This window comes from Exophiala dermatitidis (genome assembly GCF_000230625.1).
Source record: "Exophiala dermatitidis NIH/UT8656 unplaced genomic scaffold supercont1.6, whole genome shotgun sequence".
In the NCBI taxonomy this organism is placed as follows: Eukaryota; Fungi; Ascomycota; class Eurotiomycetes; order Chaetothyriales; family Herpotrichiellaceae; genus Exophiala; species Exophiala dermatitidis.
The window spans coordinates 1583147-1606868 of record NW_008751651.1 but is presented as its reverse complement, the minus strand read 5'-3'; the positions used below and the strand labels follow the sequence as shown (position 1 = coordinate 1606868).

At 51.9% G+C, this 23722-nt stretch overlaps 11 protein-coding genes across 11 annotated transcripts; 2 read left to right on the top strand and 9 right to left on the bottom strand.

The window, feature by feature from the left end:
- Nucleotides 1-1146: 1146 nt before the first annotated feature.
- Nucleotides 1147-2072, bottom strand: HMPREF1120_07417 (uncharacterized protein; the record flags this gene model as incomplete). Its single annotated transcript, XM_009161640.1, has 2 exons — nucleotides 1147-1557; nucleotides 1659-2072. The coding sequence occupies 2 exons, from the start codon at nucleotides 2070-2072 to the stop codon at nucleotides 1147-1149; spliced, it is 825 nt and encodes a 274-aa protein (XP_009159888.1).
- A 1548-nt stretch (nucleotides 2073-3620) lies between these two features.
- Nucleotides 3621-6907, top strand: HMPREF1120_07416 (uncharacterized protein). Its single transcript, XM_009161639.1, has 2 exons — nucleotides 3621-5206; nucleotides 5256-6907. Exons 1-2 carry the CDS (start codon nucleotides 4147-4149, stop codon nucleotides 6431-6433), a joined length of 2238 nt encoding a protein of 745 aa, XP_009159887.1. The 5' UTR covers nucleotides 3621-4146; the 3' UTR covers nucleotides 6434-6907.
- Nucleotides 6908-7275: 368 nt separating this feature from the next.
- HMPREF1120_07415 (uncharacterized protein) lies at nucleotides 7276-7755 on the bottom strand (the record flags this gene model as incomplete). The annotated part of the gene is made up of 1 exon (XM_009161638.1): nucleotides 7276-7755. The coding sequence occupies one exon, from the start codon at nucleotides 7753-7755 to the stop codon at nucleotides 7276-7278; it is 480 nt and encodes a 159-aa protein (XP_009159886.1).
- A 203-nt stretch (nucleotides 7756-7958) lies between these two features.
- On the top strand, nucleotides 7959-10107 carry HMPREF1120_07414 (uncharacterized protein). Its single transcript, XM_009161637.1, has 3 exons — nucleotides 7959-8409; nucleotides 8658-8990; nucleotides 9097-10107. The coding sequence occupies exons 1-3, from the start codon at nucleotides 8328-8330 to the stop codon at nucleotides 9246-9248; spliced, it is 567 nt and encodes a 188-aa protein (XP_009159885.1). The 5' UTR covers nucleotides 7959-8327; the 3' UTR covers nucleotides 9249-10107.
- A 9-nt stretch (nucleotides 10108-10116) lies between these two features.
- On the bottom strand, nucleotides 10117-11856 carry HMPREF1120_07413 (D-xylulose kinase A; the record flags this gene model as incomplete). The annotated part of the gene is made up of 1 exon (XM_009161636.1): nucleotides 10117-11856. The coding sequence occupies one exon, from the start codon at nucleotides 11854-11856 to the stop codon at nucleotides 10117-10119; it is 1740 nt and encodes a 579-aa protein (XP_009159884.1).
- Nucleotides 11857-12449: 593 nt separating this feature from the next.
- Nucleotides 12450-13810, bottom strand: HMPREF1120_07412 (uncharacterized protein; the record flags this gene model as incomplete). Its single annotated transcript, XM_009161635.1, has 2 exons — nucleotides 12450-13144; nucleotides 13201-13810. The coding sequence occupies 2 exons, from the start codon at nucleotides 13808-13810 to the stop codon at nucleotides 12450-12452; spliced, it is 1305 nt and encodes a 434-aa protein (XP_009159883.1).
- Nucleotides 13811-14819: 1009 nt separating this feature from the next.
- HMPREF1120_07411 (valyl-tRNA synthetase) lies at nucleotides 14820-17909 on the bottom strand (the record flags this gene model as incomplete). Its single annotated transcript, XM_009161634.1, has 1 exon — nucleotides 14820-17909. The coding sequence occupies one exon, from the start codon at nucleotides 17907-17909 to the stop codon at nucleotides 14820-14822; it is 3090 nt and encodes a 1029-aa protein (XP_009159882.1).
- A 253-nt stretch (nucleotides 17910-18162) lies between these two features.
- On the bottom strand, nucleotides 18163-18456 carry HMPREF1120_07410 (uncharacterized protein; the record flags this gene model as incomplete). The annotated part of the gene is made up of 2 exons (XM_009161633.1): nucleotides 18163-18371; nucleotides 18426-18456. The coding sequence occupies 2 exons, from the start codon at nucleotides 18454-18456 to the stop codon at nucleotides 18163-18165; spliced, it is 240 nt and encodes a 79-aa protein (XP_009159881.1).
- Nucleotides 18457-18869: 413 nt separating this feature from the next.
- HMPREF1120_07409 (uncharacterized protein) lies at nucleotides 18870-19853 on the bottom strand (the record flags this gene model as incomplete). The annotated part of the gene is made up of 2 exons (XM_009161632.1): nucleotides 18870-19211; nucleotides 19263-19853. The coding sequence occupies 2 exons, from the start codon at nucleotides 19851-19853 to the stop codon at nucleotides 18870-18872; spliced, it is 933 nt and encodes a 310-aa protein (XP_009159880.1).
- Nucleotides 19854-20903: 1050 nt separating this feature from the next.
- On the bottom strand, nucleotides 20904-22077 carry HMPREF1120_07408 (casein kinase II subunit alpha; the record flags this gene model as incomplete). Its single annotated transcript, XM_009161631.1, has 4 exons — nucleotides 20904-20999; nucleotides 21058-21477; nucleotides 21528-21901; nucleotides 21963-22077. The coding sequence occupies 4 exons, from the start codon at nucleotides 22075-22077 to the stop codon at nucleotides 20904-20906; spliced, it is 1005 nt and encodes a 334-aa protein (XP_009159879.1).
- Nucleotides 22078-22596: 519 nt separating this feature from the next.
- HMPREF1120_07407 (uncharacterized protein) lies at nucleotides 22597-23511 on the bottom strand (the record flags this gene model as incomplete). The annotated part of the gene is made up of 1 exon (XM_009161630.1): nucleotides 22597-23511. The coding sequence occupies one exon, from the start codon at nucleotides 23509-23511 to the stop codon at nucleotides 22597-22599; it is 915 nt and encodes a 304-aa protein (XP_009159878.1).
- Nucleotides 23512-23722: the final 211 nt, after the last annotated feature.

The following is a 23722-nucleotide window of genomic DNA, read 5'->3' as shown; positions in this document are numbered from 1 at the left end:
AGTCCACTTGCACAACCACAAAACATGAATTATGAATCGTTGAGTCACAAAGTCATTCTGATTTGGAGGTCAACACAGCCTTCCAAGGCCTCGAAGAGGTTCCGGCGTGGGTCAACAATGGTGGTACTAGTACTGTATAGTATGGTCTGGCCTGATCCGGCTTAGTGTACGTGTATACGGCGATTTACTATAGGCTTCAAGTTAGTAGGTATACACCTCACCGTGCCAAGGACCTCGTCAGGGGAACCCACCCCTCCTTCCGAGGTTGGCACTATGAGCAAACAGGAATTGTGTCTCTTATGGAGGTGGTGAGCCTGCGATTGCGACCTCTGGTAACCCTATGTGAGCTCTCAGCAATCGCTTTTTCTCCGCCATATTTGCACCCTGCGTAGGAATACCCAGTTGTTGTAGTACAGAATCCAACTGTCTTCTTGCCATTCGTTCGAGTTCCAAGGAGGTGCGGGGGAAATCAAGGATGGCGACACCGGTAGTAACGTTGACAAACAATACAAGATTTTCGTTTTGACTTTGGAGGTATGTATTCTGCACCCGGGCTGCATTATTGTGATTCCTATAGAATTAGCATCTTGATATTGAAATAAGTCGAGTAGTACATACGATGCAGTAGTAACAGTCACAAGCTCTTGACGGACATTTGCAATGTCTTGTCGGATTGCCACCGTGTCTCTCGTTGACTGCTCCCTGATTGCCCGGAGCTCGGCGAGAATTTGCTGGCTAAGGGCCAGGGTGTATTCGAACTTCTCCCCGATAGGATGTCCATGGCCCATGAGGAAGTATTTCGGTAGTAATGATGTTGAAGTTAGCCGGCTGACCAAGAGTGACGTCGTCAGCCAATCGTGACGGTGAGCGTAAGGGTGATTGCGATGACAGTGGCGACAGTGGTTTGTGGTGTGGGTGGAAGTGCTTTGTTTTGGTTCCCGAAACGGTGAGGGCGAGGCACTCACGAGGGACTCGTATGAAGGAAAGCGCACCTCCAAAAGCGGCGGTGCTGGTCGCCAAACTTGAATTGGGCGGGAAATTTCCGTGCAACCTGCGTTGAAACTGTAGTTGTACGGAGCTTCCTTGTCCAACGAGCAGCAAGCAGTCAGAACAGACCAGATCAGTTGGATTAGGATCAGGCCAGCCTCAGCTCGGATCTCGAAGGGCGGATTTTGGAAACTCCAGCCATTTCTGCCATTTAGGTCCCAGAGTCGCGCAGATAGACTCGATCAGGAATTGACCACCATCGCCGAGCAGCCAAAAGCGGCGGCCACGATGTAGAAGGACAGCATAGTGGGCGAGGATGACAAGGGCTTGAGGCTGCCTTTGGCGCAGCAAAGCAAGATATTCAGAAGAGACGAGGACGGGCCAGGTGAAGAGCAACGGCATGTCGGCGCCGCCAGCACCACCATCAGCCACACGCCGCTGCTGCACATCAAATACGTGCTGAAGATGGGCGACGGCATCGCGATATGCCGTCCGCGACACGTCCGAGTCCGTGGCATCGATCATGTTCCGAAGTGAATCGCATTCTCCACCACCGGCAGACCGCACTGTCTGCAGCAAGGTGCGAGACCTTTCGAGGCCAGGACCTAGCTCCGTGTCGCGAAGCAGATGGGAGCTCTGCTCCACCACGGCCAGCATCCGCCCCTATATACGCTGAGACCGTGGACGAGGCGCTCGACGAACTCTTCAAGCCCGGCTCCCGCTCCCGCTCCGTTTCGCTGATAATGCAATGTCTCACAGATGGCATGGAGCCCGACCAAGGAAGAAAACAAAAATATGGGCGCGTAATTCGCCCGCGTCACTTCCAGTACCGGATGGCTTTCGTTGAATAGCGCCAGCGCCCTCGTTTGTAGACCCGTCGCGTAGGTCCGGTAGCGGTTCTGGGATTCGGGTTTCTTGCGGCTGAGATGCAAGGCTGATGAGGCGAGCAGTTGGTGCATGAGATACGGCCTCGTGAGTGCATGTTTCATGTAGATTGACGCGGGGATGACGTCGGATTGGCCCGAGGCTTCGAAATCTTGGAACTCCGCCGTCGAAAGGTTGTGGAACAGTTCGAGATGGGTCATGTCGACATTGTATGGAGAAGTGTGGTCTGGTCCTTGCTGCCTGGGGCTAGGTTCTGTCGTCGTTGGCCACGCTGTCGGCTGGGGTGTAGATGCAGCCGTCGATATCCTGCTCGTTGATGCCCCCGCGTGCGGATTGCCCCGGATCTGAGGACGGGAAGTAATACCTGGCACGAAATAAAGAGTCTGCCCGCCAAAGAATGAACATTGTATCTCGGCCGCCTGACAATTGGCGCATACCGGGTGGCTTTGGTCGCACTTTGGGTATCAAGTCAGTCCTCCAGGCTTAAAACGGTTGGTTCATTCAAATTGGAGCGAATATAGGTAACAAACATACCCTTACGTGCCTTCTTTTGCATTCGAGGCATCCATTCCTGGATTTCTTGTGCGGGCGGCGTGACATTAGTCGGGAAAATTCATATCTCCTTGTACACCCTGGCACTATGTTTTCAAGTCCCGTAGTAGGAAGGGAAAGGGCGTCGCAGATTTAGGAAGGTAGGTAGATAGGTTCTGCAGTGGTGGATTTCAAAGCCCGGGCATGGTCGACAGCCTGAGTCCCACCCAAGATGCTCAGCCTCGCCGAACTACAACTAGGGTGGATCGGGGCTGGTGTACAGTAAGGCTACCAGCGCAAAGTCGTCGATCCTGCCTTGTACTTAGGGGACAACACCTGACTATCCAGGTAACATACCTAGGTAGCCAGTCAGTTTCTATTCTACATCGCCGTCAGAATTAGACCCGATGATCTCCGGGTTTGGTGTAAAGGTCTACTCAACAAGCAGATGGGCAAGCAGGGCTAGGCAATCTCTGATACTGTCTAGTTGAGACAAGGCTGAAGAGTAATATTCAAGAATGGCTATCAGCACGTGTTCTCATATACACAGTCTTGACATAGGTCCAATTGAAGACGTGGAGAGTATTCTTGTGCGAAATAAACTCATAGACCATATGTTCATGCAGCAGCGGCTGTCTTTCTTGACGCACAAAATGTGAATATCTTTCAATATCTTGACAGTCTTGAAAAAGAGGCCCAGCTTAGGGGATGCTGTCCACTTGACTACCTAGGTATGGTCCTTCTTCGGTATCAACCCTGAAATAGGCTATATCTTCCGAGAAGGCGAGCCGTGTTGGGAAAGGATGTCGTGGTTTCAAGGTCACTTTGGAGGTATAACAGGACACGCTGGGTTATTGGGGTCCGGGGGAGATAGCCTAATGCTGATCGTGACTAGGAGCAATGTCAGCCACAATCTGATACCGCATCCATTGTCACTTGGTGTGCTTCGAGTTCAGTCGGTCTCAGGAGAAATCACACTGCAGTGACAGTGACGGGGTCAGCTTGGCCACACTCTGATCCTAGCAGTATGTAATGTGATCATTGCTGCAATAGTACTGCTAGTGGGTGGTATTGGTAGCTGCGCATGTGCACAGCAGGATGTTGTACAACTAGTGAGAAGAAGAATGCCAAGAATGGCGGGAGCTGAGGCTTGAGGTCAAGAGAGCATCATCAGCCACTAGTACTACTAGTGCTGTATTATTAGTACAGTGGCAGTTCAAGATCCTTTGCTCCACGGTATTCCACTGCACGGCAGCACGCACCCTGCACGCTGTCCTTCTCACTACTGACTCTGCCGCAAATCAAACTCATTCACGGTCGCTCACTGCATTCACCATCTTCATTGATATCTTTGGCCATATCACTTTGACATCCAGTCAACAGCCAGACTAATATCGCTGGTCGACCGCCATTCAAGATCCCAAACCCGGCCGACCCAACCTGTGTCCTTCTCCACGAGCTCTGAGCCGCAGCCAACTTGACCCCAACCACCGCAGTCCCGCTGTTCAGAGCCTTGAAAGAAAGCTTCGGCGCCAGTTGTCCACACCGCTCGAGCCTTGCGCAACTGTTCTTTCGACATCGAGCTCCGTCCAGGGTCTCATGTTGAAAAAGCGAAGACTTGGCCTACCTTACAGCCTTCCCCTAGACACCCACACAGTACTGGCAACCCCTCCGATCTCCTTCCTCTGCGCGTCCAACGTACAAACCAGGGCAAAGACAACAAAACCCTCCCTGCCTCGTTAGATGGCAGATGGTGCATTCCGGTTCCATCAGCCTGGAGCCGGGCAATTCTACCCGACGCAGCACGCCAACCACCGCAACCAAAACAGAGCCAGTTCACCGTCCGGGCCCCGACGTCCCTTCACCAACGACACGCCGTCGCCCTCTAGGTCGCCTGTGAATCCCTCTCTCGGTCATAATTTCAACATGTACTCACAAAATGGGTATCAAACTCAACATGGGCTGCTAAATGGGGCGCAAAACCACCAGCGATATGGTAATCTGCAAATGCCAAAATCCCAGCCACAACACCATGCTCACCACAATGTAACGCAACATCATGCGCAGCACCATCATGCCGGGCAGTTGGGACATCATCATAACATTTCGTCCGGTGGATTTCCATCAGCGACCCCTCACCTGCCCAGTTACGCGCACGAGCATTTGCAGAACGGCAATGGCAAAGGTTTACCGAATGACAGTCCTGACGAACTGGAGAACGAGTATTGGCGGGAACAACGACAATTTTATGAGGAGAGCAAGGAAATGACCGGACAGCATCAGCGCGCTAAGACGGTTGCGCAGCACTCTAAGGGAGTGAACTATGTGCCGTTGGGAGCAGCTGCGGAGGAACTGCAGACGGATAACAACCGGTCGGCGGCTTCGAATGGACAGAATGGAAACAAACAGACTTGGGACGAGCTCGACCTCGGCGGACAAGGTCTCTGTGCACTGTCACCTGTACTATTCAATCCGTCGTACCATTTCCTCAAACGCCTTGATCTGATGTACAATCAATTAGAGACTTTGCCGCCGGAGATTGGTCGTTTAAGGAATCTGGAGTATCTGGATGTATCCTTCAACCAACTCACCGAACTGCCCGAAGAGATCGGGATGCTTACGAACCTCAAGCACCTTCTTCTTTTTGGCAACCATATCCAAACTCTCTGTTACGAACTCGGTTTTCTCTACAAACTGGAAATGCTGGGTGTCTACGGCAATCCCTTGGAGCAAGGACAACGAGACAAGATCACGGAAGGAGGGACAAGAAAGTTGATCGAGTATCTCCGTGAGAGCATGCCAGGTTTGTTTTTGTCATTTCGTTTCGTTTGACAAGTACTAACAAACAGCAGAACCCCCACCACCGCGCGAGAGAGAATGGCACCAACTTGAAGAAGTAACAGAAAGCGACGTGGACACCATCAAGGTTCTGAACTACAATATCCTCTGCGATCGCTATGCCACCCAGCAGCAGTACGGTTATGTTCCGGAGCGCGTTCTGGGCTGGGGCTTCCGCAAGACATTGATTCTCGAAGAAATCCGCGAAATCAACGCCGACATTGTATGCTTACAAGAGTTGGACCGCTGCAGCTACGATGATTTCTTCCGCGGCGAATTGGCTGTCTCGGGCTACAAAGGGTACTATGCTCAGAAGAGCCGGGCCGAAACGCTGGGCGACAATGCGAGATTCGTCGACGGGTGCGGCACGTTCTGGAAAGACAAGAAATACGTGCTTCTCGACACGCAGCATCTCATTCTAGGACGGAAGGCAGTGGAGCGACCCGGTGCGAAGGCCTCGGCCGACATGCTCAACCGAGTTTGGCAGAGAGATGACATTGCGACGGTGGTGTTTTTGGAAAACCGCGTTACGGGCTCTCGGCTCATTGTCGTCAATACACACATCTACTGGGACCCGGCGTACAAGGACGTCAAACTGATCCAAGCAGCCGTGTTGATGGAAGAACTTCAGAAACTGACAGAGAAGTACACCAAGTACCCGCCGGCGACCAACAAACAAGTCTTCCGCTTCTCCGACGCCGAAGACGAGCCGCTTCCCGAGCCCGGCCCGTCGCTATCGTACAACTCTCCGACTCAAATTCCCATGATCATCTGTGGCGACTTCAACTCGGGCGCCGGATCAGCCGTGTACGATCTCTTTACCAAGAAAGGATTGAACGCCGAGCATGCCGATCTCGACGGCCGAGATTACGGTGCCTTCTCCCGTGCCGGCATGCAGCACCATTTCACTCTCAAGTCGTCATATGCCGCCATCGACGAGGAGATGCCCTTCACAAACTACACGCCTTCCTTTGTCGACGTTTTGGACTACATCTGGTACTCGAGCAATTCATTGAGGGTGGTGGGACTGCTAGGCGCCATCGATCCGGAGTACCTGAAACGCGTGCCTGGATTCCCCAACTTCCACTTCCCCAGTGACCACATCGCCATCGTGGCCGAATTCAAGGTCGAGAAGCAGCGGAATGTACAGAAAGCCGTCGAGGCTGACTTTGGACCATCGAGCAAGAAATAGTAGTTCCAGGCTCGAGGCTCGGACAATGTCAGCCAACAGGGGAACGAAAGCGAAGAGGACTGGCTGCTTGTGTAGGACTGGATCTCGGGGTGCTTGTGTGATTAGGCCGGTGGGGGCGTTCTGTTTCACGGGGCGGCGCTGTGTCCTGACGTTCATTAAAGAGAGAAGAAATGAAAGATCTCTGGGGCGGGCGGGGAAGACTCGAAGTGATGGAATGAATGATGGCCATGGTCAGAGTGGATGACATTTGGGATAAACCCCCTTTGGAATGGATGGGGTTTGGCCATGTATATTCTGCAGTTCTGTTCACTCAAAGTCTCTGTGTGTTTTCTCTCTTCTCTTGTCCGTGGTTCTCTTGTTCCTGCCTTCCCGCTTTGAATTCCTGCATCCTGTTCCGGGTTCCCTGCTCTACCTTGCTGAATTTCCCAAACGCAATGTTTCATCAAAGAGATTCGCAATCCTCTCCCATCGGAGTAGCGACGTATCTTCAGCCCATGGTGACCTCAAATTCAGGTCTGGGGCATGAAATCCCTTGCAAAGTGTCACTTGCTATCCCTTCTTCCCTCGCTCTGAAAAGCCTGATGTGGGATCCGAGTGGCTGGCTATAGTGGCCACCGGACCGTAACAAGGCTATGCATGGTGAAGCATGTGGGCAGCCGCACGGGCGTCGAAAAGGACTCGGGGGTTCGACGCCTTCCCCGGCCCATCCTCGCGCACTGCATCAAGACTCGGAGCCAAAACCTGGCAACTGCCCGCGTGTCGGGTGTCTCTCTGTCAGGCGAGGGAGACAAGTTCTTTCTCCGTGCAGTGTCTGCACACTCTCCCAAGATTAAGGTAATACTTCACTTCTTCATTCCAAGTTCTTTCTTGATTGCCTCCTCTTCCGCCCTTCTGCGCTGACTCTCATGGAGATCCTGGATTTTTCTTTCCAATTGGATCTTCTGACCGAGAAGATGCCCACGTTTTGTTTCCAGTGTCTGGATGTACTTGGCATAGTCGGGTTTGACTGCGTCGGCCTGCTGTTGCCGAGGACTTTCCTGCGGTAGTTGTTCAACTTGGGTCTTTTGCGGCGCCTCTTGCTGATGCTCTCTAGAGGTCTTCAATATTGCTCCGATCAGGGCTCCCGAGCATACTATGCCCGCAACGCCGATGGCGTAGATCAATGGTCGAATCTTGCGTCCGCCAATTCCACTTCCACTTGCGCCTGGAGGGATCTTCTGGGCCGGATTCAACGGACGGCCACCGCCCGAGGGTGTTGTTGGTGGTGGTGCATGTCGAGCGGACGGGGTGGGAAACGAGGGCCGGGGATGGTGATGTGACATTATTTCCTGGGGAAAGCGAAGCAGGCCGTAACTTATTGTATTCGAGCCATTTGATATAGACTTGCCGGTACGCCTCAGCTATGCCGTGCCAGCCCCGGTGGATGTGGCCGGGAATAAACGAGGTTATGAGATTACAACTATTTCATTCTTGAGGTGCTGTTAATTGCTGGTAATCGCCTATTGTCGATGAACTGAAGGAAGGTGCGGCGAGTTTGCTCGCATCCGTACCTTAGGTTGGCAATAATACAGTAATTTGGTAAAGCCAGTCTGTTCAGTCTGTCAAAGGACATTGCGGAGATGCCTACACACTACTGGCACTCGACTCTGAAAGGCTGCGGCCCGCAACCTGAACTTGAGTGCAACGCGTCCGATCAATCTCAATGATATAGGCTTTTGACCACCTCCCATCGTTTACACTTCTCGGTGCTGTCTTCGGGCACAGCTGCTTGACTTTTTTATTTGGCTCAGAATACTAGTACATGCTTCTGCTTCAGTCCCTGCCTGCACCCAGCGCGACCAGAGAATCGTTTGTCTAAGACGCTTCCAGCACCAGCACGAACACCACCACCACAATGGCAGATGAACCTGGCTCGCTCAACTGGCGCCTCAGCGCGCACCCGATCACACTTCTCACATATCTTGGATTCCGGATAGGTAAGTCAGACATCAAGTGAACATAACAACACGAGCAAGACATTGCCTCTGGACTATTAATACCCTCTTCCCCGAGTGAGCTCAACATCGGCTCTCCTCTCCCGTGAGGAACGAAAGTCGACACAACACATCTGCCCTCCAGTCTCAAGCAATTGACGCACACCTTGAACCAAACAAGCCGCCTGACCCAGATCCATTCTACATGGCAGTACATTTGAGCTAACTTTTCCAATGTGGTAACAAAACAGGAAGTCTCCTAATGTATCTATTCGGCGTCCTCTTCATCCGCAACTTCGTCCTCGTCTTCATCCTGACGCTCCTCTTGCTCTCGCTCGATTTCTACTACCTCAAAAACATTGCTGGCCGCCGACTCGTGGGGCTGAGATGGTGGAACGAAGTCAACACGGCCACAGGTGACAGCCATTGGGTCTTTGAATCCGCCCCCGAAGGCAGCCGCACCGAGAATAAGACGGACAAACGCTTCTTCTGGTTGAGCATGTATACTGTGCCTGCGCTGTGGGTGGCCTTGGCCATCCTGGCTATTGTGAGACTGCAGAATTTGATCTGGTTGGTCACCAATGGTATGTTTATTTGGTTTCCTCTGTCTCTGTGTGTTATATGCGTAAACGCTTCTCTCCGTTCGCAAGTCTATCTATTCAAATACTTACTACTTTGTGCATCTTATAGTCATCGCATTGGTCCTCACAATCACAAACACAGTCGCCTTTTCGCGCTGCGACAAGTTCAGCCAGGCCTCGAATTTTGCCGGGTCCGCGTTTCTCGGCGGCGGCATTGCCCGTGGTCTTGCTAGCAATATGGTCGGCCGATTCTTTAGATAACAGCAAAGTGGTCGGTAAAGTGGACATACTAGGTCCACGGTTAGAGGGCATCGGCCGCCCCGTGGGAGCCGGCCGTGGTCATCAGACCCACCAAGCTACCATATGTTTCAGCTACGATTGTGCAATGCTGGAAAGCTCCCTAAACGAACGACGCAATCTTTCAGCAAGACGGATGGGATACTCGTACTCCCCTGGATGGACTTGACTACCCCTGGAAGACTGTCCTGCCACATGCCATGCCTGAACGAAGTCGGATCGGACCAGTCTAGCTGGGCACACTATACCAATACCAAGCTCGCTTCACTTTGACCTGGCCTGGGGCTTAAATGCGTCTCTGTCCCTCCCCTGTCTGTTGGCAGAGACATCGGCCGGATTCTTGTCCCTCTTTGGCGCCCAAACAAAACGTGCTCTGCCACGTCGGCGGTACAGCATTTCCCCAAGACTTGTCAAGTTGGCCGGTCCATGTGGAGTGGAGAATTGGAAATTCAAGGACCTGTCGAGAGTACTTTGCTTGCAAACAGCTCCAGGCCGGTGGCGGGATTTTGAGCATCCATCCATTCATACCTATGCACGTTGCAGGAACAGAACACCAATGAGACGGGAACCCATAAGTTGAGGATTCATTGCTCGCTATACCTCTATGTATTTATAGTCCATGATGCTCGAAACCGGTACTGGTATCGCAAGAAGTCCTGCAAATGAGTCCATGACTACAACAACTTACTTTACGTACAAATATGAATGTCCCGAACCGGGGTCTTATTTGCCTAACTAGGTATCTCAGATGCACGCTGTTTAATGCTTTTCGACCACCACTGCTAAACCCAGAAGTCCCATGGGACGTTCCTCATTCCTTTAATTCTTTCTTTTACTCATTTTTCTTCCTTTTAGCTTCCTCCTCAGCGAGCAGCGTGAGCTCCATATCCTCAAAGCCCTTAAGAGCCAGACCATATCGGTCCCAGACGTCCTTATTGTAGCCATCGGCGATCTTCTCGACAAACTCATCCTCGCGCCACCTCTTGCCAATAAAATCCTCAAAGGTCTCCCCTGGGGTGCGCTCCATAGCCCAGACGGCCTTGTACGCCGCACCGAGAGCGCAGGCGTTTTCGCCGACATCGAGCTTAAACACGCCCTCGGATCCACCCAGGACCTCGCCGGCGACTTTGGCAATGGCCTTGTTGCGACTGCCGCCGCCAACAAGATACACTCTCCGCGGCTGCGGCGGAAGACCTGCGGCGGGGGATTTGACCAGGTGCTGGGAGCGGAGGCGCAGTGATAAGAATTGAGATTCGACGATGACGCGGGCATCCTGTTCGGGACTCTGGGGTACGGATTTGGTGCGCGCCAATGAATCTGACTTGGGATCGTAACTGAAATGCCATTCGCCAGCAGGTAGGTCCGGGATGATTTCGGGACGGGGGAAATATAGAGCCAAATGGTGGACTGCCCTCTCCTCGTCTTGTGCCAACGGCGGCGTAGATAATAGGTGTTTATCAAAATTGGCCCAGGTGGTCTTGTCAGTTTCTGCGACTTGCAATTTCGAGTTGATGGCGTCGCGCACCCGCTCGCGGGCAAGGCCGCCGTTTTTATAGCACAGCATGAACATGTACAGACCTGGCGTGGTGGGCGAGTTGAAGAAGTGATACGACGGATCTGGTTTATATTCCGGCGTGGACATGAGAAAGGTCGTCGACGTGCCCAGCGACACCATGGCGTCGTTGGACCGCAGCGGCAGAGACAAAATGGTGGACGGGTTGTCTCCGGTGGAGGCGATAATGGTACAATCGGAGCTGAACCCGTGCCGTTGCACGAAGTACTTTGAGATGGTGCCCAAATGGGCACCGCCGTCCTCAGGCACATCGCCCAGCTTTTGTTTCAGCGCTTCCACACCCGACGGACCGGCCGCCAACTCCAAAAGTTTCTCATGCCATTTCCCGGCCTTGATGTCCCACAGGTTCATCCCACACACGTCCGAGATGTCGAATGGGGCGAACTTGCCTAGGAAAATGGTGGCGATCCATGACGAAACAAGAGTGATCCGTTTCGTCTTGATATACTTGTCCGGATATTTGCGTTGGAACCGTAAAATCTGTGGGCCGGTGAAGCGGTGGTGCGCTTTACTTCCCGTGACATTGGCCAGTTCTTGTTGGCTACCGAGAATTGCATCAAACTCCTCGCATTCCTTCTGAGTGCTTGCGTCCTGCCAGTTGGGGCTATAGGGATGGGTGAAGGCGGCATCGAGTTGCGACTCTAACGTCTTGTTAGGGTCCAGTTGGGCCAGTAGATGTTCAGCATCGGCGTTCCAAAAGACACTGCCGTGTTGCATGCCCGAGCCACTGATCGCTTTTATTCGTTTGAAGTCGAGCCCGTCGTCCTTTAATCTGGTGAGGAGAACATCAATGGCCTGGAGCCACATGGCCACTGGAGCAAAGACCTCGTGCTCGGCCTCATTGGTCATGACCCCTTTGGTGATATTGAATCCTTTGGCGTCTGCATCGAAATCGAACTTGGCTTCGTGCACTTTCTTGAGGCTGTCGTCAACCACCAACCCTTTGAGTTGCTGGGTTGACAGATCAAACCCCAGGTACAGAGGTCCGGAGGATGCCATCGTGCCAACCGTTCGCTAGGTGGTCGTCGACGGAAGCAGGGGAGCAGTAATATGTATACAGTGATATAACAGATGTTCTGTTTGAGCCAGAACAGACTAATAATACAGTACAGAATGGTTGTGGCTTTGTTTTCTTTGAACGGCCACCACCTGTGTGACGAAAGTAGTGGAGACCTCAGAAATCCGGTAGCGAGTATGGTGGTCCGAGGGAGAGGTGCTTCAGGACCAGTAGCAAGTTGTAGGAGGGAGCAAGCAGCGAGTAGTGGCCGCGGTGGAGAGCGATGATGGGATGGCGACGATGATCATGGCGGGAAATGCTCCGGTGGGCACCGGCCTTGGCGCAATGATATCAGCCTGAAATCACGCCCACGACGCCCGCCAAAGTCCAGCAGAACTTGAACCCAGGACTGTGGTATCATACAGCAGATACGAAGGAGATCTTTTAAGAGTCGGTTGACGAAGTGATGGGCCTTGCAGCTGCTTGGTTTTCCGTCTTGGTGGATTCGTGTATTGTTCTAAAGGTGGAGCCGACGGAGCCCATCAAAAGCACACGTCAGCGGGAAGAGGACGCTTTGTAAACGATCTCTTGAATATCAGGAGTCTTTCTTGCTGCTTGCTGTAACATGGCTATGCTGGTGATCGTGGCCGTGGCTCTGGCCATGACTGTGATCATGGTCATGAACATGATCACGGTCAGCCTCGTCTTCGGGCTCTGGACTGCTTCGAACACTGATGGTTCCATCAATAAAATCATCCGCCAGCGTGACCTGTGTATCCTCCACGGGGACGAACTTTATGCGAACACGACGGACACCGCGCACTTTACTGCCAGTCCGTTCCCGGACAGCATGTTCAATGGCTTCCATATGCTCCAGCGTAAGGTCCTTGGGTACGGCCAATTCGATATCCATCAGATAGTTCTGTCCTGATTTCACGCCCTGGACATCTCGGATCTCCGTTTGGTCGCCGTATTCGACAGGCAGAATACCCTTGTCGGGGTCGCCTTTGAGAGCCCGAGTGGCAGCCAAGCGAACCGAGTCTTTGATCTCGTTGTCGACAGTGACATCCGCAAGCTCAAGCAGGGCCGCCCTGGTATTACTCCATCCAGCTCTTATCACCATGTAAGATATAATCAAACTACCGACTGGATCTAGCCAGGAAGCATTGCTAAACACATGCGCTCCGCCGATGGTGGCAAGGGCGACTATGCTGGTCATGGAATCGATTCGATGGTGGACGGCGTTCGAGGCCAGGACCGATGACTTGCGTTCTCGGGCGATCTTCATAGCTGGAGGGTAATGTGAGCGAAGTTCAAACCACAACTGAAAGCAGGAATCGACTTACTCGCCTGATACAACCATTCTTTGATCACGATAGAGCCGCCAGCCAGCCAAGCAGCATTGATATCAGGAAGGGCGCCTCCATGACTGTGGCTATGCCCAAGGAACGAAAACAGCCGGTGTGAATGTTCTCCATGCTCATGGGTTTGGGCAGCAAGTGTGGCGGCGTCGACAAACAATTGCGTGTAAAGGGCATCCAAGCTGTTGAGACCCATGCCTAGGCCACCAAACAACAACAGACCACTCACTCCCAGGGCACCCAGACTTTCGATCTTGCCGTACCCACTTGGAAACCGAGATGTAGCTGGTCTCAAGGACCATGAAATCGTGGCAAGCGTCATGAAATCGGAAACCAAGTCAGTCAAGGCGTGGAATCCGTCCGCAATCAACGCTTGCGAGTTGAAAATGTAGCCCCCTATCCCCTTGCTCAGCGCCATCCCGATGTTGACGAAGAGGCCAATCCGTGTTATCCTCACCCCCGGATCCTTCTTGTTCTTGGATGTCAAATATGCCGTATCATGGCTATGTCCATGGCCATGGGAGTGTCCCGCATGACTCCTTGTCTGTATCTGCGTCTGCGTCTGCGTTTGGGTTTGGGTTTGGGTTCCCGCCATTGGTAACAAGCAGGCTGGTGTGGACGTAGGGCGAGAAGGACGGGGGACAGGTCTCTTGGAGGATCGCAAGGGCAGGTGGGAGGGCCTATTTAAGCATAGGCTGCTGGCGAATCTGACTCCGGGTGTCCAGTATTTCAGATTGGAATTCCAACATGGCTGCCGGCAAGGGGCCATGCGTATGCGTATGCGTGTGCGTCGCGTTTCGGCGCGGAAGAAGTGCGTCAAGGGCATTTGAGGACAGCCACCGCGGCAACACGACTCGGACACGTAATTGTAGGCAAATTCGTAAGTCGACGACGGTTCTCTTCGTGTACTATTTATGATACTTTCCAGCCCATGACCCTGTCGGTACAGTCGTTGTTGTAATCGATTGGATTTCTCTACGTGGGCAGGGTGCACCCGCAGATCTCGGACTTCTTTTTTCCAGGGAGAAACCACGGAACTGGGGCCAGCTTCGCACGCTTTTGCCCTTCTCTCAAGATGACGCGGATGGCCACAATTTTTTGGTACTGTGGAAAACCGAAGCAAAATCTGAGCTCTCCTCGATGCCTTGCAATCTCGAATGACTTAGGATCAATCAGGCCTACACCGAGCTTAAAATCACAATGGCAGCCGCACAAACCCAGGCGGAGCTCTGACCGCTGCAGAGTCGTGCCCCAAACACGGCTTCTTAGGCCAATATATTGTTGCCTTGTATGCCTACATTCACACGGAATTGTGCAGCTTCCGCCACGTCGATATGCTGGAGACATGGAACACGATACCACTGCAGTCAAGTCGCGGCGTAAGCATGAATCGTCGGGGGCCTTGCAAACCACCAAGCTTTCGCTCAGGCGCGTTGGCAAGGCTTGGTTGGGAACGCCGAGACCGCATGCGACATCAAGATCTCTACATGTGACTCAATGCCCTCAGACGGCCTGAAATTCTATGATCTTTCCCTCACCTGGATATTCTAACACATGGTCTTAAAGCGACTTGTTGAGCTTGAAATTCCTCAGCTTGCCGCTGTTCAGTTTTGGTCCTCCAACTTCAATCTCTCCAGGTCTTTGATGGCTTCCTCCAGTCTCTTCACCTCGGCCTCGGCGTCTTGCAGCTTCTCCTCTTCTTTCTTTTTCGTTTCGGGGCTTGCCTTCTCCCAGCCAGCGGCACTCATAACCTTCTTGCTCTTTTCAGCTTTAGCCTTGGCATCCTCGATTCCCTTTGCCCGCTTTTTCATCTCTTCCCCTAGGTCGACTCGTCCCACAATCTTGAGGAACACCGCCGCATCGGCGTTAATGTTCTGCAAAGCACAGCCCGCAGGAGGAAGAGCACCGGCGGATGGAGGAAGGACCTCAACATCACCGGCATACTTTCCGCTGAGAGATTTAATCGATGTCTTCTCATCTGACGCAGTCTTAAAGGCCGACTCTGAGTAGGTCTGAATAATGAGGTCGCCAGGTTCTTTGAAGCCGTATTGTGCCAACAAGCTTCGCGCTCCTGCCGCAATTGCCATGATGAACTCGTACTTCTCAGCCTCCTCGGGCGCATCCAGTTTCTCGTTGAATTCGGGGTACCGCGCAATCATAATGCTTTCCGTAGTATCGCCCTTTCGGCGGGGCAGCTTCTGCCACAAGTGCTCAGTTAAGAAAGGCATCAACGGGTGGAGAAGAAGCAAGCCGCCCTCCAAGGCCGTATACAATGTCTGCTGGGCCGACTTTCTCTCATCTTCCGGAGCCTCTGGCGTCAGGAGATACTTTGAGTTCTCGATGAATGTATCGCAGAGCTGGCCGAACCAGTATTGATAAAGGGTGCCAGCAGCCACGGAGAATTCGCGGCCCTCGATAGCTTCATTAACCTGCTTGGCGGCAAGGTTGAACCTGTGCAAAATCCAAGCTTCCGCCAGAGATTTGGGCTGACTGTCTGTCGCAGTCGCGTTTGGTGTGAAACCCTCCCCAAGCCGTCCTAGAGCGAAATTGGTTGCTTGATAAATCTTGTTGCAGAATCGTCGCTTGGCTTCGATTTCTCGAATGTCAAAAGCGATGTCACCCCCTCCAGTAGTATAGTTGACAAGCGTAAACCGCAATGCGTCGGCGCCACACTCCTCAATACCCTTGGGAAACGCTGTCTTTTGATAAGCTTTGGCTCGGTCAATCTCAGAAGGGTCAAGGTTTCCAGTATACAACGTCTTATGTAGATCCTCCAACGAGATACCTTGGATAATATCCACGGGATCCACGACGTTGCCTAGAGACTTTGACATCTTTCTGCCCTCAGCATCGCGCACAAGGGAGTGACAGTACACCTCGGTGAATGGAACATCTCCTGTCATCTTGAGGCCAAGCATGACCATTCGGGCTACCCAGAAGAAGAGAATGTCCCAACCAGTCTCGAGCATTGACGTGGGATATAGCGTCCGCATATCATGGGTGTCTTTAGGCCAGCCTAGGGTGGACCAGGGCCAGAGTCCAGAGGAGAACCATGTATCAAGCACATCTTCGTCCCACTTCAGCGAAAACTTCTTGCCGGGGAACTTCTTTTCCGCCTTAATGCGAGCCTCATCTTCATTTTCAGCGCACACCCAGAAATGGTCATCTGTTTCATCGCTCGCTTCGCCCTCCAGTTGGACAAAGTATGCGGGAGCACGGTGGCCCCACCACAGCTGCCGAGAGATACACCAGTCCTGGATGTTCTGCATCCAGAAATGGAACCGACGCGACTCAGTCTCAGGCTTGATGAGTATTCTGCCATCAGTCACAGCATCATCCGCGGCCTTAGCAAGGTCCGCCATTCTCATCCACCACTGAGGCTTGAGCACTGGCTCGATGACGTCTTTACTCCGTTGGCATATTGGTATTGTCATCGGGTTGTCTTCTTGCTTGGTATAGAGGTCGAGCTCTTTCAGAGCTTTGATGACGCCATAACGGGCATCGAACCGTTTTTGGCCCGCAAAAGGTCCGGCGTTCTCATTCAGCGTACCGTCATCATTGAGGATGTTGATGAACTCCAGGTTGTGCTTTTTGCCTTTGATGAAATCGGAGGGGTCGTGCGCCGGAGTGATCTTGACAGCACCCGTACCAAACTCCATCTCAACCTCCTCGTCTGCAATGATCACAATCTTGCGCTCGGGAATGAAAGGATGAATTGCCGTCTTTCCCACAAGATGTTTGTATCTCTTATCATCCGGGTGTACAGCGATAGCTGTATCACCCAGCATTGTCTCCGGACGAGTAGTTGCAATCTCGATGAATTCGTGCTTTTTGAACCGATCCAGAGAGTCTGTGTGTCGGTAGGAGTCATCTCCGTTGCTGATGGGGTACTTGAAGTAGGTGAGTACACCAAACTCGATCATCTTCTCATAGCCCGGCACCTTCAGTTTCGTCCGGCCCTTTAGCTCCTTGTTGTCGACTTCCAGATTGGACAAAGAAGTGCTAAGAGCCGAGCACCAGTTCACCAGACGGTTCGCTCTGTAGATAATACCTTCGTCGAACAGATCGATGAAGGTTTTTCGCACGGCACGAGACAGATTTTCGTCCATGGTGAACGCTTCCCGGGACCAATCCATTGAACCACCCATCCGCTTGAGCTGGCTCGTAATATTGGCGTGATATTTGTCTTTCCAGCTCCAGATTTTCTCCAACAAGGCTTCGCGCCCAATATCATGTCGAGTCTTGCCTTCAGTCTTGTACAAGAGCTTTTCCACGACACTTTGCGTGGCAATGCCCGCGTGGTCGCAACCGGGGATCCATGCTGTTGTCTTGCCCTTCATTCTAGCGTGCCTTATCATAGTGTCTTGTAGAGCATTCGTCAGGGCGTGGCCCATATGAAGGGATCCAGTGACGTTGGGAGGTGGGATTGGGATAACGAATTTCCCTTCGGGCTTGATCTTGCCATCCTCGGTGAATTGAGGCTTGAAATAGCCTCTGCTTTCCCACCATTCGTACCGGCCGGATTCGATCTTTAGTGGTTCGTATGCGTCGACAGCCGTGGGCTTCTTGACCTTTTCCTTCTTTGCTGCCTTGGGCGCAGCGTCGGCTGGAGCGGCTTGCTTTTTCGATTGCTTTTCTTGGAATTTGGCAAGCTTCTCGGCCTTCTTACGCTCTTTCTCAACTGCAGAAGACATAAATGTCAGAGTATTTCTCTAGAAAGTAACAGTAAGGGCAGTTCGGGAGCGGTTCAAGGTATCTCTATTCGAGAGGTCGCAAGTGTCTTGCTACTTCATCCCGCTCGCCTTTGTACGTGCTTTCCCAGTCATCCATCATGAACATCCGGTGATCTGGTACTCGTATGGTAGACTCGCCCACATGAGTCATGTCATAGGGACCAGCCCAGAGCCCGCTCCGGAACAGTAACAGCGCACAGCCACATCAAAGCAATCATCCAGCGGTGCCTTGCATACTTTCTTTGGCCGTCTTTGGCTTGCCTGCCTCGCCCATCACGGTTTGGCCTTCATTGTTGCCTTTCTGGTCTTTTCCGGGCACACTCTGACCCATCGAGTCCTTTTGTGCGGCGTTTTGCGCCGTCGAGGTAATGTCCGAAGATACTGGTGGTGGAGGTCCTGATGGAGAGCCAGTTGGGTCACCAGCTGAGACATGTCAGCACAAACTCTCCTCAAGTCAAATTGTCGGTTATGACTCACTGATATTGTGCGATGCGGCATTCAACGCCATCGTGAAACGAGGCAGCCGTCTCCAAGCAGGAGGAGGGCGTGCAAGGAAAGGCCTGAGCAGTATTTTGCTGGATTGCCCGCCACTGCAGGAGATGTCGGCTTCAGATCAGACGAGATGCCTCAAAATATACAGCAGACAGACGGCAATGAGTCAGCTTGGCCACTTATTTGGTGAGTTTGAAGCACATTGGCAACTAGTCTTGTGCAGTGAGTCGCATGTCCGGCCTCTCAGTCCGAAAATACCACGACTGTGCCAAGATGAGTCAGGTAAAAACTGCCCCGAACTCTCCCCTGATTCGGACGAGGGTGATGCCGCCCAGTACAACTACGGTATTCACCCCAGCTACAGTTTTGTCAAGTATCTAATTCTACGTACTTTGTATTCTAGAGAAGGTAGCGGAGGAAGGTAAACTTTTATGCATTGCATTGGTGATCCTCCTCTTCTTCCCCCTCTCCTTCCTCTGCCGACGGAAACAACTCCATTTGAGCACCGAGACGGCTGAACAGCTCAAATTCCATTCTTTCACCTGCCTTTGGACCCCGAAGTATTTCACCAACAATATCAGAACCAGGAGGGAGGTCATGTTCGAAGCGCGGCTCTCCAGCACCCCTCATATTCGCCAGGACAGCCTGCCTGAAGTGCCATCGTAGAAGCGGATCAAGAGGCCCATCAGGGCGAGCAAATAACTCCCGATCAAGATGCTTGCCTTCAATATTTCCCCCTGCAGGGCCAAAGGCTACAACCTTGTAGTTGTCCTGTACTGAATATTAGCCTTATGCCTTCATATTGATATAAGATATTCATACATCCGGATTGATTGCGATGAGATATGCGTCGAATAGACTATGGATACCGCGTTCTAGCAACAATCCATTCTGTACTGAGTTGATAGATCCTCCTTGTTCCGGTTGAATTGTAATCCATCGACTGTAATTTCGATCGTTCCAGTGACCTTCATAGGCGAGGGGGAAAATATGCGCAGCTTCGAATTTCTCCCAGAAGGTGATTCCATTAAAGGTAGGTACAGGTTCTCCGGATATAATACATTGACGATCTCGTGAACGAATGGCCTCGGTGAAGGCGGTAACACGACTTCCGGTAGCTGGACTAATTGTCCGGACGAGCCATGGCTCATTGTTGAGCTGAAAAGAACTGGTAATAACAATGTAATACTTTCCAGGTTGAAGGGGATGGCCGTCTTTCTTAACCTTCGTTTCGTTCTCGGTTCGTAGAAAGAAACTTGAAGGGCTCTCGAATACAACAATAATCTCTATCATTGTATAGAAGTTGGCATTTGTGATACCGGGTAGGAGGAGTAGGCCGCCAATTTCGGTGGTAGGATCGTTCAAGTCGTAGATGTGGACGTTTCGCCCCGCTGAACGATCGAGTGCAGGCATGGCTCATTGCAGTGAAGAAATTCCGGATGGAGAGGCGAACGTTTTCGGGGACGCGGACACGGACGATGGAAGCCGGGGACGTAAAGGTCTCTCTCGACTTACTCTACCTGACACGTCCTCAACTCAGTCACTTTCACGTGTGCTGATTCGACATGTCCTCCTCAGATGGCCATGGCTACGAGAAGCCAAAGATGCAGATAACATGAAATCGTCACAGGAGTTGCATGGGAATGACAGATGGTAGATGGCAGGTACAAGCTTCGAATTAACAAGAGGTCACAAGAGGTTCAGAAACGATGGCAAGGACCGCGTAGCGGCAAGGTGAGTGCAGAAGAAGAGGGTAAAAAACGGCATGGCCTGGGTGAGTCGCACAAGAGGTCGGGTCGGGTTTTACACGGTGCGTGAATCGAGTATTCACAAGGGGAGAGATCAACGTCTGTAGGTTCCTACCTGTTGCAATAACCTTGAAGATTAGGGTGCCGCAGGATAAGAATAGATTGCTCAAATATACAGGTAGGTACTTATGACCAGGCACTGTACTTGTCTTTTTCCGCCAAGCCACATCCTCAAGGCCGATGATATCCTACGACAATACCTTACTACTAGTACCTAGTAAATAAGAACGTAAGCGCCACTTCTACTGCCAGTGATAGCCAAATATGAAGTAGTGTTTGACGATGTCCAATGGCTCGTTTTTGCAGCTGGAGCTGCTATGAATTTATCATTAATGAGAATGCCATGGACGCGCCTCGACTGAGCTGAGTTCGTCGCTAATACCCTCTATCGGCCCCTTCACCCGTTGCAGAAACAGACGCCGCCATTGCCTCCTAATGTGCCAGCATTTGGCACATTACGGAACTCCCGCTGTCATCCTGGTTCAATGCCCTCCACTATTTGGCTAACTCGGAGCCGGCAGAGCTTCTCAGGCTTCCCGCCCTGCTCTCCCAAGGCATCCTAGTATCTCAGCCAGCCGGTGCGGTGGAGACTCCTGACACGCATGCAACAGTCCCACTCGTAGAGATTGTTTTACATCTCGTTGATCGCTTCCGGTCAAGACACATGATTTTGCGAGTTTTGTTGGTTTGCGGCATTCCTGACTGGAGCAAAATAGGGGTGTGCCATTGCCTCCTGTGCTGTGAGACGTTCCTGTAGCCAGTGGTTAGCACCAGAATGCATGCAACAACAGAACACGGGCAGCACAAACCTGGTGATCATATCTGAGAAGTTTGTCGAGGAAGTCGATGGCTTCTGGGCTGACGAAACGCTGGTTTTCGGCGTTGACAAAGCTTTGCCAGGGCTTCTTTGGAAATCTGCTAAGAATGTCGTCGTACTGTGCGTCCAGTTCAATGTCGTACTTGTCGAGGTATTCGAATAGTTCATCTGTTCCAAGCACCTTCGCTATCTTAACCAATTGATCGGCGTTACTGTTTCCATGGAAGAAAGGTTCTTTGCGGAAGATCATGGAGGCAAACATGGCACCCAACGACCACATGTCAAGCGAGTAGTCATATTCCTGATAGTCGACCAGCAACTCAGGGCCCTTGAAGTATCGTGACGCCACGCGAACGTTGTACTCTGTTCCTTGGTGATAAAACTCGGCCAGACCCCAATCGATCAGTCGCAGCTGTACCCTGTCAGTCTTGTACCATCTCTGGCTTCATCATCTATGCTCACCTTTCTCTTCGCATGATCGATCATAACATTATGCGGCTTGACGTCCCGATGCATGATTCCCTTGCTGTGGCAGAAGTCCAGCGCCTTGAGCAATTCATAGATATAGTATCGCACGTCATAGTCGACAAACCGAGGGTACAACGTTCTGAAGTCGGTATTGTCCACATTCTCAAAAATCAAACTAGGAGTTTTGCTCTGGCTGTCGCGCACGACATCCAACAGGGCAATGATGTTGGGTCCGCCGGAGAGATTTTGTAGGATCTTGATTTCTCGCTTGATCTTCTTCTTCTTGACAGGCTTGAGCACTTTGATGACGCATTTTTGGTAATTGGCAACGTTAATGCCTTCAAACACCTCGGAGTATTTTCCTCGTCCTGAATTGTATTAATGTCAGTCACACCGTCTCAGCCGACACCTGCCGCGATCAAGCCTTACCAATCTTCCTAACGATCTCGTAGTTCTCCAAGACGCCCCACGAAATAGCCACGGAATCGTAGTCCCAGTACGACCGCGGCATTTTGGCGTTGACATCAGCGTAGACTCGCGCCATGGCTGCGGTTGTGGTCGGTCGCGGGGTTGTGTCTCATGCGCTGCAGGAGGGACGGTGAAGACAATTTTGATAACAGCCGTTGGATACAGTGGCGCCCTGGCACGCGCCGCCCAAGTGGAAGCCGGCTACGTGATGCGATACGCTGAAACAAACGAAAGTCGAGCGGATAAAGCGAGGAAATACAGTATTTTAAAAGGCAGCCTTTTGAAGCGCACTGGCACTGGCACTGGGCAGGCTGTAAATCAGGTGGTATGTACCGCATGTACCTCGTGTGGTAATGCTTCACAGTAGCAAAGTCACAAGATCTGGAAGTGGCAGTGGCCACTCCGCCTATCGGACATTTTTCTCCGGCAGCCTTGGCAACAGGCAAATCTTGAAGCCCTGCGCTGCCGTAGCCAATTTGAAGGTTTACTCCTCAGCCTTGTCACCTCGCTTCCAGGCTATGGTCTAGCCTGCCTTTGATGGATGGCAGTGTAAATTGTTTATAGTAACGAGGAACACTCAATCCTTTCTGTGGTCCTACTTTGGTCTTAATGCATACATCCTCACAGGATAAAGTCCTAGCTCTTTCGGAAATCCTGTCTGCACCTCTGTCTTGACCAACTTCAGCCCAGCCCTCTCAAAGCTCTCTCTCCAGTTCTGGTCACTGCGAGTGACGCTACTGTCTTCCTCGTCAAATATATCATTCCCAAATGCATCGGTCGATAAGTTTTCCTTCACTATGATCCAGCCATTGGGACGCAACAAGGGTATCAGCCTAGTGAAATAGCGGACCAAATCGACCATTGAAAGATGGTTCAAGCACCATTGGTTATAGATCAGGTCATACTTGGAGGACTGAGATGCTGTCGTTGAGGATGTTTCCTCATCCGAGCCAGGAGCGGAGTAAGATGGTGCCATCTCTGGCCTCCAGTCCTGCAATGGCACATTATACACTCGTTGTAGCTGTCCCGACCGGACAACTGGCGAGTCTTCCGCAGTAAGTACGTCCGTGAATTTCTTGATAGGCTCGATGATGTCGATCTTATAGCAGAGTCCGGCAAGCAGGTTGAGCGTAACGCGACCGATCCCCGCACCAGGTTCCAGGCAATGGTTGAATGGATATCCGTGCTGGTTGGAAGGCGTTTCTGTGCTAGCCCCACCACGTGTGGTCTTATCAAGGCGTTGTAGTTTGCGTAGGAAGTTCCGTGAGAACTGAATATCGATCCGAGACACCTGTGGGAAACCACCAAGCATACCATCAACGGTAGGTGTGATTGCAGACCAGTAAGCCACCTGATTGGGGACGGAGATGTTGGAGTCTGTCTCCGTTACATTGGCAGATTCTTCTGCTGGATTGTCATCGCGAATTTGCGAAGCACGTCCATTACTTTCAGGCTTGAGGGTCTGCGGGTCTGGCGAAGGGGATCCCAATGGTCGTTTTGCCGACGGCATTTATCCTGGTGAGAAGGTTCGTCCGTTTCTGTTTCTTCCAGTTGATAACGAGCTGTGTATATAGACGCGGGTATATGTGTAGATGTGTGGCCTGCAAAGCAGTTCGCTAAGTAGGCCGCATGATCAAAACGTGGAACAGCAGAAGTCAAGAGACTGCGAATCAAACGCGTCAACTTGGGTCACTGCAAGCGAGGCTGTAGCCAATGCCGTT

Bases quoted from the DNA above. Each gene is read 5' to 3' on its own strand.
- HMPREF1120_07416 (XM_009161639.1), top strand. From the start codon at position 4,147: ATGGCAGATGGTGCATTCCGGTTCCATCAGCCTGGAGCCGGGCAATTC. The intron at 5,207-5,255 runs GTTTGTTTTTGT...AACAAACAGCAG, and splicing joins TCTCCGTGAGAGCATGCCAG to AACCCCCACCACCGCGCGAG.
- HMPREF1120_07414 (XM_009161637.1), top strand. From the start codon at position 8,328: ATGGCAGATGAACCTGGCTCGCTCAACTGGCGCCTCAGCGCGCACCCG. The intron at 8,410-8,657 runs GTAAGTCAGACA...GTAACAAAACAG, and splicing joins ATATCTTGGATTCCGGATAG to GAAGTCTCCTAATGTATCTA. The intron at 8,991-9,096 runs GTATGTTTATTT...TGCATCTTATAG, and splicing joins GATCTGGTTGGTCACCAATG to TCATCGCATTGGTCCTCACA.